Below are 17,179 nucleotides of genomic sequence, written 5' to 3' on the forward strand. Positions count from 1 at the left end.
CTGAGCAAAGAGTGAGAACCAAAGCCCAGATCCTCAAAGGTATTTAGGCTTCTAATGTCCACTGATTTCAGAGTGGAATCAGATTTCACAGTAATTTCAGTGAATGTTAGTAGCCTAAATATCTTTGTGGATCTAGGCTTGAGTATTTACTCTAGACACTGTTTTGAGAAAAAGATTTGGAAATTATACTAGTGCCTGGAGGCTTATTGGAGGGGCCCTTCAAATTAGGAGAATGATACCTCTTTTCGTAGAATTCCCTGTGCTCCCAGGAGGCCATTCTAAGTCTCCCACAGGCCACTACTTCGTGGAGCTGTTTCAGGAACAGAGACTGGTACCCGAAAGCCAGTGGAATGGATGCAGGCAGAATTGCATCCTAAACTGTCATTTTATCACAAACCTCATGATATTTGGTGGGTTTTTTTGGTGTTTAGCCTCAGTCCCAAGTGATTATGTAAGAATGTCAGCTTTCATTGGGGAGAAAGCCTTTATGGTTATGGAGAAAAGCTTGAAAATGTCAACCCTAAAAGCTGAAAAAATAGTAGGCAAATTAAGAGAAACCACCATTTAGTATTTTATTTAGCAAATTAAAAGAAACCACCATTTAGTATTTTTGTTTTAAATCTCATGATTTTTAAGCTAACCCTATACCTTTTGAGGGCCTGACTCATGATTATTAATACTGGAGTGGCCAATATGGCATGTGCAGGCCTATGTCACACTTAAATATAACCAAGCCAGTGTTGCCGGCACAAAGTGCCAGAGGCTAAGCAACAGCGGTTCGTGGCCCAGAGTGCGTAGCGCCAATGAACACAGCAGGGTGGAGAAGCAAAACACAAGTTTATTTGAGCTCAAATAAGGTGCGAGGGAGAATGCAATCTCAAATCCTGCACACCTAAAACAAGCAGTTTCTTCCTTTTATATCTCAGTTGTTTACTACAAAAATTTTCTTGATGACTAGCTGATCTTTCACTCCCCCCTCCTTTCCCATCCAGCTGCAGTATCTTTTTTTCACTCAATCTTTTTGTCTTCCCCCTTCCTCCCCCCTCTCTGCTGCTGAGACATGTACACAGTATCTTAAAACGGCCTTGAGCGTGCTTTAGCCTAGCTTCAATGTATTACAGCAGAAAACTATTACAACCAAAAACTAACTGCTAACCCTACATTTTTGCAGCTATTAGTACATTAAGTTACACTAGGTTACACAAAGTGTTTAACATGCAGGAACAATGGTTCATTGAGGCCTGAGCAGGAGGGCTTCATCAGCACTCATGATCTTCCACCCTCCTGAGCTACCTAGATTTATGCCTAGTGACACCAACACCAGGATAATATTTAACTGTGTATAACTGTAGCATAGATGGAGCAGGATTGTGCCTCTGGTAGCAAGGCTGAAGTCCTGTCTGCAATCCAAATAGGTCCAGCCCATGCTACAGCTTTTAAGAATGGTGTCAGCAATCAGCAGCCTCCCTAACTCTCAGTCAGTTTTAGCTCTAGTACATACTGGCCCACTCATAGGAGACCATGAATTGAGCACCCAATACCCCAGGACAAATTACTTCCCTTTTGGAAAATCAGGAGAGAAGATCACGTGGCCTGTCCTACGGCAACACTCCTCCCCCGTGTCTGTCATGTGATGCTCCTGCTTCCCTAGTCTAGCGCCTCCCTGCCAAAGGTGCTCGGGAGGCAAAGGGACTGGAAGATCAGTTTCAGAGTCCATCGGGCAAGCAGCGAGGCAGCAGGAGCAGGAGCAGGGCTGGGAGTCCGGCTGTTGCCATCATGAACGCGGGAGGCTCGGAAGCGGTGGTGCTTGTTTCTGCTGCAAGAACCCCTGTCGGTAAGCGGCTCCATCGTGCGGCAGAGCCATCCCTTCCCGCTGCCCCCTGCAGAAGCTACAGGCGGTGGTGGCGGGGGAGTTGGGGCGTTGATCCAGCGGCTGCAGATGGCAGGGGGTCCCTGTGTGCTCCTGCACGGGCCTCCGCTTTGTGCAGTGTTTGGGCGAGTGCATGTGTGTGCGCTCCGCTCAGAGGCTGCCGTGCAGCCCCGCGGACGCTGCGGGAGAGGGTCGCTTAAGCCGCTTTGCTGCTTTGTTGCCCCCTCCCACCAGCCAGGTAGGTGTGTTTCTGGGGCACGCGAGGGGTGCTGCCCGTAGGTTACGGGGTGCTTTGGGGAGCCTTGGAGACGGAAGGTCCTGTAGACGTGCACTGTCCTTTGTTGGTCTTATTTCTGTGAATGCGGCTTGGGGAGAAGGCAGGTGCTGCTGAGCTGCTCGCTCCCATCCTTGCAGCAGCTTAAGGCCATCAGTGTGGGCGAAGGGAGACTCCTCCCAGGCCCTGCGCGTGCCTTGCACTGATTGGACAGAAGCTATCGAGCCACGTTGTAAGGTTTGCTGATTGCTTCGCCGGCGTCCTGAATGGTTGCTCTTGCTCTGATTTGGTTACGCCGCGTGGAACCATAATCGGCTGCCAGAGGCACTGTAAAGTGTTTCATTCAGCAGCATCGGGGAGTCCAAAGAGGAGGAGCTGATGTGTTACTAGGTTAATTTTATGTAGTGTGTGGGTTGTATTAAAGAGAAAGCAAACAATCCCTCTTCGTTTGGCCTGAGGCCAGCACTTTCTGTAGGGGGAAGGTCTGTAAAATAAACATAATGCAAAGATTCAAGGATGTGAGTAGCATGCACATAACATACCAGCCAGTATTTGAGAGGTATAAACCAAAACACTTAAAGACAAGGACAAGAGCCTTCTCATTCAATGAAATTCCTTCTGTGAAGGAATAAGTGTCAGGGGCGCATCTGGCCCCTGACCAGATGACTTGATAAAGGTGACTTGACCTTTTATTCTCTTTGTAAAGTCTGTTTTCTTGAAGTGTTTTATTATGCTTGTTCTAGGCTAATTGTAGAAATGTAAGGTTACCTGTAGCCATTTGTTTAAGGAATTGGTAAACTGAGATAAAGTGTGTCCAGTCTGTCTAGAATTTCCTTGAACACTACTTCATAAATATTCATGATGATTTTATCTTTGTGTTCTCTCTGATTCCTGTACCCTTCCAAGGTACTGATGGGAGAGGTGATACTCAAGTGTGGCTAATGAATTAAAAAAACAAATATATATTGGACAGAATAATATTAAAATACATAAAAACAGTGTATACCAGCCACCTCTCCTTCCTGTCCTGGATAAATTAATTAAAGATTTTTTCCAAATAGAATGTAAACTTCTCTGGTGGAAAAAAAATCATTAAACTCTCTCCTTTTTTGAGAGAGTGAGAAAATAATATAAACAAAATAGATTGTGATTCCTAAATAGAACTAGTTCGGGTATATGTGGGGGGGGATTCTAAGGATACAGTAAGGAATGGTAGCCTGGAAAAGTATTTTATGGTTCACTGATATTTAGGTCATATAGTTACATTTTAAGCTCCCCACACAGTTTTTGGCTAGATCAAATGGTGATCCTAGATGACTTTTTTTCAGTCTGGAAATTGCATTCTCCCCCCCCCCCCAACATAGTATTCAGTTGAAATGATACGCCTAAAACCTTACTTTTCCCCTACAACTTCAGCTCCCCTCAAAGAATTAACCAAAAGAAAGGCATGATAGACTTTGACGTACCACAGCACTATACTTCTAAAGAACACTAGGCAGAACGAAAAATGGGTTTAGAAAGACCCTTTAGCAGATAAATAATTCAAATATTCTGCTGATGTACTCTGTCTTAAAATGTAGATTAGACTAGATCAGGTAATGGCACTAGTTGTTGAATATCATCCTTGAGTTCCTTCTATTTTTGTTGTGCTGCTCTGATCAATGTAAACTAGATGTTTTATTTCCTCTGTTCTTTTCCTCCTGCATTGACTCTGACCTGAGGAGGAGCAAAAAGAATCCCAAAGGCAAAAACTAATTCTCTCTCTCTCTCAAGTCGTCAAGTGAAATCTTGGGCAATATTTCCTCAGAATCTCTCTTTTGGAGTCCTGGCATTTAAAAAAAAAAAAAGTAGTGTAACGCTGACATAAAAATCTAATGAATTGTTTTTTATGTAGGCTCCTTTAATGGTGCCCTGTCCACAATGCATGCCCATGAACTGGGCTCTGTTGTCATTAAAGAAGTACTGAAGAGGGCAAATGTCAATCCGGAAGAAGTGTCTGAGGTGATATTTGGACACGTCTTGACAGCAGGTATTTTTTTAATGAATTCTTCAACACTTGTACAGAAAGGCATTGGAACGAAAAGATTTTTTCCTTTAGTTTTACGATGAGAGACTATCTAGTGCAGGGGTGGCCAAACTACTTCCCACGGGCTGGATCAGCCCCTCAGGGCTTTGGATTTGGCCCGCAGGATTGCCACCCCTGTGGTGCCGTGGGCCCTGCGCCACTCTGCGAAGCAGCTGGCACCACATCCCTGCGGCCCCTAGGGCAATGGGGAGTCGTGGCCAATGGGAGCTTCAGGGGAGGTACCCACAGGAAAAGGCAGTGCGTGGAGCCCTCTGCCTGCCCCCTGAGGCCGCAGGGACATGGTGCCAGCCACTTCCAGGAGTGGCACGGGGCCAGGGCAGGCAGACAGGCAAGCAGGGAGCCTCTCCTGGCCCTGGTGCATGTGAAGCTGCTCCAGGTAAGCAGCGCTGGGCCGGAGACTGAACCCCTCGTGCACTCCATACCCAAACTCCCTGCCCTGAGCCTCCTGCCTGCACCCCAACCCTCTGCCGCACCCTGCACCCCTCCTGTACCCCAACCCCCTGCCCTAAGCCCCCTTGTACACCCCACACCCCTCCTCTGCCCCAACCCCTTGCCCTGAGCCCCTTCCTGCACACCACACGCCCTCCCACACCCTGCATTCCCTCCTGCACCCAACTCCCTGCCCCAGCCCTACATTCATGGCCCTGGATGCCAGATGTGGCCCTTGGGCCAAAAAGATTGCCAACCCCTGATCTAGTGGAATATTGTAATGATATTTGATGGGATTTGTTCTCCGCTATACAATCAAGTCCCTATTTTACTGTTCCATTGAAATATGTGAATTTTAAAATTTTCATTTTAAGAATAGTATTGATTAATATTGTTGGCATTTAGGGACTGAAGAAAGCAGATCCTGACTTTACCCCCAACCTTTAGTCTGGACACTGCATAGAGCCTAGATACTTAACTTATTTTTCTTTTAATCCAAAGAGGAATTATCTAAGTGGGTATGTAACACTAACCACAGGCTGTCACCTTTCATTATTGTAACCAGCCTCCTCTCATGTCCTTGTTAATCATTGCTTGCCATGGTAAGTCTGACTTTAACTGGAAACTTCTCAAGGCAAAGAGCTGCATTGTATCTGTCTGTAATACAATATATACACCTGTGATGCTATAGAAATAATCCTTGGGTTAAAATCCCATAAAGAGAAGCTTCAGATTATTTTGATTTGATGGAAATGCAGCTGTTAAAGGAGGCCACTTTAATGGCTTCTTACATAGCTTTGGGTTATTCGAACTGTAAATTCTAATACACGTGCCTTTATCTGTTTTCTTTAATTTAAAATAGAGCTCAATTCTTTGTCTCCTATATTATGTAATTCACTGAATGGTGTGCACACTCTTCTTTTATTAGTGACTTTTATACAAAGGAACAGGCACTGCTTTGGCCTGAAGACATCGAGTTGAAGAATGCTTTCTGTAATATGCAGTACTTTGCTGTGTAACCATCAGAGGTTACAGAGCAAAGAATGAAAGCTTTTATGACTCTTGCTATATGCTTGAGCTTTATCCATTTCCTAAGGGGTATATGATAATATTTGGCCATTCTTAACTGTCATGTAGAATATCCAAGAAGTTTGAGCTAGTAATAAATAAAATGGCATATGTCTATTTAGTTTAATAAAAAAAAATATAGTTAAGTCACACATTTGCCTGAAATCTGTAACCAATGGAAAGCAGGCTGTAAATATGAATTATTTACAGCAAATTGTGGAAGTATCTAATTTTGCAAATCTTTTACCTGTCTTTGCTACAGATAGCAAATAAAACTCATATCCAAAGATATAATCCAGTGACCAAATATAACAGACAGGACCTTTGCCATAAACTGCAACTGGTTCCCCTGACTCTTGTGTCTGTAGTGTAGATAAAGCCCTCTCTGACAAAGAGCGCAGCAGCGCCTGGTAGAATAGTCTTCTGTCTGCTCTGCTCTGCTTTGAGTCCTTCAAAGGCAGTCGCGACACCAGTGCATGGGGAGAGCTTGCAACAAATCCTTAGAGCACATTGTGATGGATGTGCTGTTGCTCAAATTAAGCTGTGTGTGAGGGGTCTTTAAAAAAAAACCAATAAAAAAACCCAACCAAACTTACCTGAGAAATCACTTTAGGCAATTACAGAATCCCACTTGGAAGAGTGCTCTTCATTTCTAACCATGAAAGTCATGTGAGCAAAACCATGAGTTATCCCATTTCTAAAAAAGACCTTATAATTTTCTTCCTCTTGTCCAATAGGAGCTCAGTTAGATAACCCCTCTTAACCGCCATTCATCGCTGGGAATGAACTCTAAATGTGTGTGTGTGGGGCGGGGGAATCTGGCTGTCACTTCTCAAGAGTAGCAGAATGTATATGTTGAACTACTTACGTTTGCATGTGTTCAATTCTGTAATTCTTGCAGGTGCTGGTCAGAATCCTGTAAGGCAGGCCAGTGTTGGTGCAGGAATCCCATATGCTGTACCAGCTTGGAGCTGTCAGATGATATGTGGCTCAGGCCTGAAAGCAGTATGGTTGGGGGCTCAGTCCATATTGATAGGAGATTCCAGCATTGTAGTGGCAGGAGGCATGGAAAGCATGAGCAAGGTGAGGCAATAGTCCCTTTTGGAAATAACAAAGGGTCACTCATGACTTCAGGTTTACTATTTGATTTTAAAACTTGAATAATCTGGTAGAAAAATCTTCAGAGAGGAAATGTTTTGCACTTTTCCTTTGTTTTTTGGACAACTGGAACTCTTAATGAGCTCAGCTGGAGTTGCAAGTGAGTAACAATATGGAATTAGTCTATGTATTTGTTGTCCATTTATTTTTTTGATTTAGGTTTTTGTATTTCCATTGCAGATTAAACTTCGTTAAAAGTTACCATTACTTTTGTAGACATCTTTTTTAATACATCTGTTATATTTGTCCTCTTCCCCTAACCAATATCTCTTTAGTGATTGTGAGGCAGAGTTGTCCTTAAATGCTTCTTTTGAAATTTCAATACTGTCAAGAATTTTTTCTCCTTCATTAGTATCCTCCAACTATCCATTTGAGCAATCCTTTTTTTTTTTCCCCCCCTAGTGAGACTATTTCTAGATGTAATCTAGTAAACATTCATATAGAATGAATGATATAAAATGAAAGTCAGGATATAGTTGTAGTGGTTCATAACTTGGATTAACCCTTTACTGAAATTCAAAATGTGATTCAGGAATTTTAGTATGACAGATCTAATAAACTGACCCTGTTATGAGGCTGCACGTGATGTGAAAATAATATTGTGTATACTATTGATGTATCTAGTGTTCCTCCTTAAAATCTAGAAAGAGGAAATTCAAAGAGAGATTCACTTAAGACCCGATCCAAAGCCCATTGTAATCAATGGGAATCTTTTCACTGACTTTGTTGGGCCCTAGATCAGACCCTTTGGGCCCAGTCCTGTAACTCTTACTCACCTGAGTAATCTGATTTAAATCGGACCATCTGGAACCTTAGTGTGTAGAAATGAAACTAGTGCTGATATGAACCCTGTTTGATCAGAATGAATCCTTCTGAACTGAAGGTAGACTACTTGACAACCTTTTTTCTTGGGCGTTGCTATTTAGGATGATAGATACTGACACATAGTTTTTGGTGGTGGGGATACATTTGGAGTGATGATAGAAAACATTAAGATAACTTTTTGTAAATTCTGATGAAATTGGTTTATTTCTCTATGTCCATGCTCTGGGGGTGAATTTAGAGTGTCTTCAGTTTCTAAACTTCCTTAGTTGACAATAATTATAAATGCAATGTCTGGCTTAAACAAAGAGGGAATGGAAATGTTGGAGACAAGACTGATTACACTGTGTTTTAATGTATAGTTCAAACCTATTGTAACTTCCCTCCATCGCCATGACAGTGAATAGTTTACTCCTGGCAACAGGCAAAGGCAGTATTGCTTCTTGCTCTGCAGGAGGCCCAGGTGCAGAAGTAATCTGAAGCCTACATTTCTCATATGTGAACTGTCTGTTCTCCAAGGGCCACCAAGTGCCTTCTGCTGACTCCCTTTCAGACTGAAAACCTTGGAATGAGAGAGTTCACTTGGTGGTTGGAAAAACCCTAGAACTAATGGGTGTCCCCTCCTCTGCTGGTTATTCTGGTAGTCTTTTATTCATTATACCAGAGAGGATTCCTTTCGGCCATCAGATCAAGGTCAGACTTTTTGATGAGGGGATTGGATGTGAGAGGAGGCTTTGCTGGAAAGAATTAACCATACTTCTAAATTTCTCTCAAAATATCTTATTTACAGGCTCCTCACTTAGTTCATATGAGAGCTGGAGTGAAAATGGGGGAGGTCTCATTGCAGGACAGTATCATCTGTGATGGTCTTACAGATGCATTTTGCCAGTATCACATGGGTATAACAGGTAAGTAGTAGCAGTTAGAGTCCAAGACTTTAAGGTCAGAAGGGACCATCATGATTTTCTAATCTGCCCTTCTGCACATTACAGGCCACAGAACCTCCTGCAGCTGCTCCAATAACTCAGCCAGAGGTTACGGGCTTACTACGATTTCGAGTTACAGAGAATCCACTATTTACTCTAGTTCTGAAAAGTTAACTGTAAATTAGCAAGGGGGTGGGAGTGCAGTATAAACAAATTCTGGAAACTTTAATGTATGATTTACATATACTTCAAGGCAATAGATATTAAGCAATGGTTAAGAAATGGACTATATCTACAAGTTCACATTCATTTTCCCTTTTGTGTGTTACCATATTACAAAATTGACTTGGAAAGGATACTTCCTATCTGAGCTAACACAGTTAGTTGTGAGGAAAACATTTTTTGGTCTGCTGTACCTGTTTTCTCTCTTCAGCATGTTGTCCCATAATACTCTATATCAGATAACAATGATATAATGCTTTGCAACAGATATCATCTAAAATTTAATCTCTGTGAATTCAAATTTTAAATTCCTTTTCCCCAAACATCTAAGTACAAGGACAGAATACTGGAGAACAGGTATGAATGTGTAGGAAACAGTTCTGCGCTGGAAGAGGTAATGAGTCTTCAACCTCTGATTTTATGAAAATAGTGTATCTATGGTACAGTCTTTCCAGGGTACAATTGCTGCAGAGATATTTGAACACAACTGTTCAGAGCAATAATGAACACTGGATGATTTTGCTTGCTCAGAATTTTTTCTTTAAAGCGATTCTGTATGGAGATCAAATATGGAAATATTCAGCCCCAAAAGAATGTAGCAGAAAGTCACAAGGAAGTGAAAACAGGAGTTCAGAATGAACACTGTTCTGTAAGCTCAACTACTGACTGCTACCGGCAAACACAGTCTAATTGGCTTGCTGGAATTTTAACTTAAGACTTAGCAAACTTGCTGCTAAGAGTAAATGATCTAATTTTTTCTTAAAACTGGCATTTTGTTTTATTTCAGCTGAAAATGTGGCCAAGCAATGGCAAGTTAGCAGAAGGGAACAAGACGAACTTGCTGTAGAGTCACAGAACAAGGCAGAGAGTGCACAGAAAGCTGGCTACTTTGATAAAGAAATTGTTCCTGTTCTTGTGCCTTCTAGGAAAGGTAGGGTGTGTGTGTGTGTGTGTAATTAAATAAATAAAAGCTGGCATTGGAGTATCTGGGACTGACTGTCCATTCAAGTTAATGAATGGTGTCTTTGTGGAAAACCTATTTTACAGACAGGAGGGCTCCTCTTTTCAATCTTTAAGAAAGGGCAAGGCTTCCCCCATTGTTGATTTCTTTGAAATGAGAGAGAGAAGGTGGAAGAACACTGATGTGTGTTCAGAATTTCCAAATGTAACTCATCAAATATATGAAATATGATTGTTACTGATCCTACAACCCCTTCTTTCTGGGTGGATCCCTGACTTCAATGGGGTTCCTGCCCACATGGAGCCAGTTGTAGAATCGGGTCCTGAGTATTATGCTAAGTTTAAAACATGTTCACACTCACCATGATATTCAGTGCATAAACCTCCCTCACTGGTGAAAGAAATAATGAAAAAACCTAGAGAGTCATTCTGTTACAACCAGTAGTTTGTGGATTTTCTCAAAGCCTGTCACCTTCTTAATCTTGTTTGTCTTTTTTTTGTTTGTTTGTTTGTTTTAAAGTCTTGGGGTGCCTTTCTTTGTACAGGTAGGCCCTTTGACAGTTGACTGATTCTGGGATCCACTTTTGGGTGGGGATGGGAGGAGAGTTCCACATCTTTTGTGCTAACCTCACACTCCTTACATTCATTAGTCTGTTGAAGAACACCCAGAGCATATCATAGCATTTCTTTGCACTTAATGGACTTCGTAAAATAGCTTTGGAGTTAGCTTAACGGCACGATATGTGATTGTTAACTGCACAGTCAGTAAAGGGAGAAGGAAAAAGCCCAAGCTAAACCATGTAAGGCTTCTGGATAATATTAATGCAGCTTAACTCTCAAATTTTAAGAACCCTACAAGTATCCATTCCCAAAAGAGCCAGCCTAGCAGAAAGATGATTAGGGAATAGCAGGTAGGATAATTGCTTTTGAACAGGCAGGCAAATTTTGCAGTTGGGGCTTGTTTCAGAAAACCCAGGTGTAAAGTAGCCATACATACTGCTACCAGCACCTGGAAAGAAATCAGCTTCTAAAGGAATAAGAGATTATGGGGCTAAAATAGAAACTTGAAGTTCTTGTATATTGTTGTTATAACCCTGACAGTTATGAACTGGAAAAATTAAACACATCCCTTCCTCCCTCCTTCTTCACTCTCAGTTATGTGTAAAATATTCCTGACTGGCCACTACTTAGAAGTTACTCTCTGTAGTTTTTGTTCTAGAGGCTATTTTTGTCCATTTAGAACCCCTTTACAAATGTAAAATTGCACAGAATTGATCTCAAATTCATGTCTGACCATTTTGCAGGTCCTGTAGAAGTTAAAACAGATGAGCATCCTCGCCATGGAAGCACCTTGGAAACAGTAGCGAAGTTAAAGCCTTGCTTTCTGACCGATGGAACTGGGACAGTAACTGCAGCTAATGCCTCAGGTTTGTAGATGGGTAAAACAAAATGCAGTAAGTAGGCCAGCAATTGCAAGCAGCGCCGGATTTTGTTTGCATCATATACAGTGTGTACTACTGTACAAGGAAATACAACCCTGAGTTCAAGTGCACATGTGAGAACTTGCATATGCGTGGTGCTTTCTCCCTGCTATACTGAGATGTTGTGCAGTGGAGACTTGATTTTTGCATCAGTGCCAGAATTCAACCCGCAACAGCCTGTCATGACATGAAGTTGTCAGTGCTTTTATTACTGACATATTTTGGCAGTGTCCACATTCCCTAGTGCCTCATATTTCTATTTCTTAGTCTAACTGTATTTAGATCATTCCTGTATTCCTCCCCTTTTCATTTCCTTATCTTGGTATTTTTGCTTGTTCCACTATAAAATGAATTCTTCTTCAGGCCCTCTAGTGGACCCCAGTGGTTTTCCTGCACATTCAGTAGCCATAAATAGGAAAATAAAACACCCAACACTAAGAAGTCACCATTATCATGGAACTAAACTTTTCCATGGTGGTCTCAATGCCTTCTTCCATGCTGCCTCCTATGCTTACCATATGCTTCCAAAATCTATTCAGCACAGCCGTCACCCTTTCCTTTCCACTCTCAGTAAAACCTTGCTTCCACAGCATCACTTACAGAAAGTAAACATCACATAACTCCCCCCTCACCTAAATATGTATGCACCTAATCTGAGTAACCTTTGGCCTGCTGATGTAAACTGTCATATCGCCACCAAAACCAAAGGGGCTATACTGATTTACCCCAGCCTTGATATCTATAACCTGTGTACTCTCTTGCTTGTCAAGCCTATAATTTGACTAACTCTTTAGGAGAGAGACCCATCATCTGCTTACTGAGAAGAGTCTAACAAAATCACAGTTGTAGGTGTTTGAAAATAATAAACTGAAAGCAATTCATTGTTCTGCAGGTGTGAATGATGGGGCTGCAGCTGTCATTCTTATGAAGGAGTCGGAAGCTGCTAGAAGAGGTCTTACACCTTTGGCACAAATTGTGTCTTGGGCTCAAGTGGGTTTAGACCCTTCCATCATGGGAGTAGGACCTATCTCAGCAATAAAGAAAGCTGTAAGTAATATGAGAAGAAACATTACTGTTCACTTTGAAATACTTGTTTAAGACATGTCTCCCCTTGACTGTCCAGACTTAGTTTTTCTCAAAGAAATGACAAAAATGTAGCGCCAAACGGTTCTATAATGGAGACAGTCACAAACAAGATTTAAAGGCATGAGAACATGTGAAACATTGATTCTTTTTTGCTAGGGCTAGTATCTGTATTGTTGTTTTTCAGGGAAGTTTATAAATGGGTCAAAAGTAGAAACGAGCCTAGTTTATGGAATGCCTCCCAATTGTCATACACAAAGCTTTATCTTAACAGTAACTCTTCTAAAGATGAACAACAGAGGTTCTCTTTAATGGAGGTTATGGCCTTTTTCTTTTTTTTTTAAACCTCTTAGAAATATCAGGAAAGGTACATTGCTTTCCTGATTTCCTTTCTGCTAGTACAGTAGTATCTCCCACAATCGTGATACATATGGGCTATTCGCCTCCTGTCTGCTGTTTCTGGATGCAGTGTGCTTATAGCCATGTTGGTCCCAGGATATTAGAGAGACAAGGTAGATGAAGTAGTATTTTAAGACAGTTCAAAGCTGTAGCACAGCCTGTGCTAGCCATGCCCCCTTTTCTGGCCTGTTGCCAGACAGTTCATTCCAAAGTTGTGTAAAAACTTGAGTATGATTGCTAACAATGACGACAAAGCCGATTATACAGTAGATTACAGCGAACAAGCATAGTTATCAAAATTAAATACTGCCCCTTGCCTAGGAAGCCACCCACAGAGGGTAGAATTGTGGGAGACACTGGTAGCAGAAAGGAAATAATCAGGTGAGAAATCTAACATTGCAGTTCAGCATCTTCCACAGGTCTGATACATAATGGAAGTAGTGAGCAGTGAACAGAAGTAGGGAGGCATGAGAAAAACAGTGATATAATGAAGACCCCTCAGGGTTAACTTCCCAAAATGGCAGTGCCATTACTGGAGAAAGTCCATTTCATAGCAGCTGATAAGTGTTAAATGATGGACATGTGGCTGCCTTGCAGATTTCTGTAGTGGAAGTACGAGCCCTTTCTATGCAGTTGCAATAGGTCTTTTGGAGTGCATTTTGATGCCATCTGGAACAGGAGCACCTAATGCCTTGTTTGTCTCAATAGTGCATAGCTGGATCCATCTAGGTGTTTGCATCAGAGAACTCTTAGGATTTTTAAACCTTTTCTTTTCCTTTTTGAAGTTTTTGGCCCACTTTGTAGGTGTTGCTGTTCAGTTGTGGCCGTTTTGCATCTTACTTTATGCAAAGTTCTCTGGATCTCTCTCCCTTAATGGCCTCCCCCTCAGGATGCCACTGCCCTTACCTGGGGGATGGGGTTTCATCTTTGGAATTTCCTGACTTGTGCTGGAAAGGAGCTAAGCATGAGTCTTGCTTTTCTCCCTCAAGAACTTAGGACTCTAGGGCTGAGGGGAGACACGGACCTGATGCCCTTTAAGGGTTTTTCTTTCTGGTCCTGTTCTGACCCAGGACTCACACTGAGCTGTCTGGCTGAACGCATCCTTGGAGTCTCTCCCCATTCTGTATCTCCAGATCAGGCTTTTCTGTTTGTCATGGCTTCCTGGAGGAAGGGTGGGAATCTAGCATGTCTGTCTGACTCAAAGCCCTGGGAGTGCAAAGTTTGAATGAGAACAGGCAGAACCCAATTCATCTTCCAAAGAGCCTGTAAGCTGCCTTCCAAATAGAACACTGCTTGGATTTAGCTCAGCATTTGCACAACAGCGTTGCCATGCCTGAGAAGGGGGCAGGGAGGTGCTGTAATACTGGCTCCAGGGAGCTGAGATCACCCCACTGATCCAGGAGGGAGAAGAAAGGCTGCATGCTACTGCCTGTAAAAACAGATGTAATAAGTTGGCAAAGAAAAGTCAGGCACAAGGTGATCCATCACTTGAAGGCAGAAGATCTGACAGCAGGCCAGAAAAGGGAGCATGGGTAGCCTGAGCTGTGCTACAGCTTTGAACTGTCTCTGAAGACTATAGACAGGAGGCGGAATAGCCCATCCATATCAGAATGGTGTCTGGGAGATGCTAAGCTTCAGAAGGTGAAGTCTGTTATTTTCCAAGGTAGATAGATCTGAGGTATACCATCCTCTTACTCTACACTTCCACTCTTTGAAAACTGCAGAACTGAGCTGTGGAGGCTGTTACTGTCTTACTTTCTCACCCCACCCTCCAAGCATAATATTTAATGGAAAAAGAAACTAAAGCTTTTAATACAATAACAGAAAGTACTGTCTGTGTATGAACAGCTTTGAGGGGATAATAGACTCTACCACTTCATAGCCATCCAGTAAATTATGAAAAACAAGCACATTCCAGATCCTTTCATTGTAACTATTACAAGTTTAAACTGTCACTTTGTCTATTTGATAGGTATATCAGCTTGAGGACCTTGTAAGCCACTTGTGCATTATAGATAGTGACTGATCCCTGCATATTAGCATTGCAGTAGCAGAATAGTTTCTAAAGAGATGCAAATTGTTTGAAGCAGGGAGTTGTTCAATATCTAGACAAAACCTAGCAAAATGGGGTCCTGAGCCTTGATTGTATACCCTGAGGAGATACAGGAATACAAATGGTTGTGAAATGCCACTGCAGTAAATGTTTTCAGCTGACAAAGCAGATTCAACAGTGATGCAAGGTAAACTGGGGATGGGGGACTTCCATAAAACATGCCAGACCTGTTCCTAGTTTAATGAGACTCTTGAAGCAGGAAAAAAACAAAAGTTTCCCCAAGTTTAGAAATTAAGTGATGCTCTCAGAAAAGCTTTTGTCTTAACAAGATGTTTTTAACTCCCTTCTTCTGGATGTCGGACCTCCTGCGGTTATGACACCCAAGATTACTTTTAAGAGAAAGCCAAGAAGGAAAAAAGTTGGTGCATTTCACAGCACTCCACAGTCCATGTAATGTAAAGTTAGTATCTCCCTTAAAATATCAGCAGAAAATATTTTCAAATATCCAGGATCTAGTATGTGCAGGGTTGTCAAAACTTGGCATGTTTTTTAAATAAAATCCCATAGTGCTGCTGTATTTCTATTAACAGCACTATTTACAGGTAGATTCCTGGCATACAGCCACTACCAATGGAGCTTGGAAGAGGTAGCTCAGCAAGTCCCTATCTTTGTCATAGGTGGCTTCCTGAACTAACCCAGTGATCACTATGGCAAACAGCTTACAGCTGGGGTTACTGTAGAGCTACTGAAATTGTTCACACACAACTGCCTCAAAGAGTGACATATTGTAATCAAGTATAGGCTAGTGGATATTGGCTAACTCTTCTGTAACTCTTGCCTCCTTTAATCACTAAACTTGTAGGTAATGAGCCAAAAGTTAAGAAGAGAGTGTTAAGGCCACAATAATATCTTTAGTCAGAAAGCAGAGTAAGTTGTGAGGAAACAAAGGCCCTCCAAAAGCCATTAAAGTCCAGTTTCCTTGTTTCAATTATATTTAATGTTATCTCCTAGGTTGATAAAGCAGGTTGGACGCTGGACCAAGTTGACTTGTTTGAAATTAATGAAGCCTATACATCACTAGCTGCAGCAATAGCTAAAGAACTGAAATTGAATCCAGAGAAGGTATGTAAAGGGAAAACCCAGCAATTCTTTTTACTATATGGAGAAAGGTGGTCATGAGCTGCCAGCCTCCCCCTCAAACTCCACTTTGCCTCTAGCATTCATAATAGCATTAAATACAGAAAAGTGTTTTTATTTTAGGGGACGTTGCAGTCAGAGGCTTGCTCTGTGAAAGAGGTCACTAGTACAAGTTTGAGAACCACTGTATTAAAGCATACAGTGGCCTTTAATCTTACTGTACAGGAGCTTTACTGCTACAGCAGGCAATGTATGCTATCATCTTAAAGTTTGGATAGTTCCTGCAACAGTTACACTGACAGTCTATGCACTGTGAGAATCTTTAGGTAATTCTGGATTGCATCTGTGCCTGCACTTCAAACTCAAGTTTTTTAGGGCCTGTTTCCTTTGCAGAGGTAGCACAAGTACTCCTGTTCTTTTTGCAGATGTACTGATGTAATTCAGGGCATTATTTGAGAACTAAAACGTACTCTGCAAACCACTGTCAGAGGGGAAATAAGATCATTTAAGTATAAGGAGGGGTTTGTTAGAACTACAAGGAAAGTCCTCACTATTTTTCTACTAGTCAGTGTGGTCTAAACACTTGACAGTCACTGTTTTCTTTCATGTGGTACCACATGTCCAGAAAATACCTCAAGAAAGAGGGAAGGGGTAGTGGAAATGTTTCAGGAAACAGCCTGAATTACCGGTCATTAAAACTATCTCAATTTATTGGAAGGATGTTTATTTCTTATTTGCAGTAGTGGTGGAGCCATGTTGATCCTAGGTTATGTGAGACACAAAGTAGGTGTGAGGGACTCTCGTATTAGCCCAAAGTTTGTTTATCTTTCACCAACTCAAGTTAGACCATTAAATGAGTACCCTCACCTACCATGTCTTTCTTATTAAATTATCCATATGACAAATAAGGCTTATTTTATTTTTCAGGTTAACATTGAAGGTGGGGCTGTTGCCCTTGGTCATCCTCTGGGTGCCTCTGGTTGTCGTATTCTTGTTACTCTTCTGTATGCACTGGAACGAACAGCTGGAAAACGTGGTGTTGCTGCTCTCTGTATAGGAGGAGGGATGGGAATAGCTATGTGCATAGAAAGATGAACAATTCTTTTCTCACTGCTAATGTATAACAATTTATAGAGTGGTATTAACTAAATTCACTTTGTCTAAATTGTAAAAACTTAATAAAAACTATGACGTTAGTCATTTGAAGTAAT

The 17,179-nt window shown here is 41.8% G+C and overlaps 1 protein-coding gene across 1 annotated transcript; it reads left to right on the forward strand.

Moving 5' to 3' along the window:
- The first annotated feature begins 1,517 nt into the window (after positions 1 to 1,517).
- ACAT2 (acetyl-CoA acetyltransferase 2) lies at positions 1,518 to 17,129 on the forward strand. Its single transcript, XM_032772636.2, has 9 exons — positions 1,518 to 1,834; positions 4,039 to 4,173; positions 6,629 to 6,810; positions 8,498 to 8,615; positions 9,643 to 9,786; positions 11,120 to 11,242; positions 12,189 to 12,343; positions 15,843 to 15,953; positions 16,896 to 17,129. Exons 1-9 carry the CDS (start codon positions 1,777 to 1,779, stop codon positions 17,061 to 17,063), a joined length of 1,194 nt encoding a protein of 397 aa, XP_032628527.1. The 5' UTR covers positions 1,518 to 1,776; the 3' UTR covers positions 17,064 to 17,129.
- Positions 17,130 to 17,179: the final 50 nt, after the last annotated feature.

The sequence above is a fragment of the Chelonoidis abingdonii genome, chromosome 3 (genome assembly GCF_003597395.2).
Source record: "Chelonoidis abingdonii isolate Lonesome George chromosome 3, CheloAbing_2.0, whole genome shotgun sequence".
Classification (NCBI taxonomy): domain Eukaryota; kingdom Metazoa; phylum Chordata; order Testudines; family Testudinidae; genus Chelonoidis; species Chelonoidis abingdonii.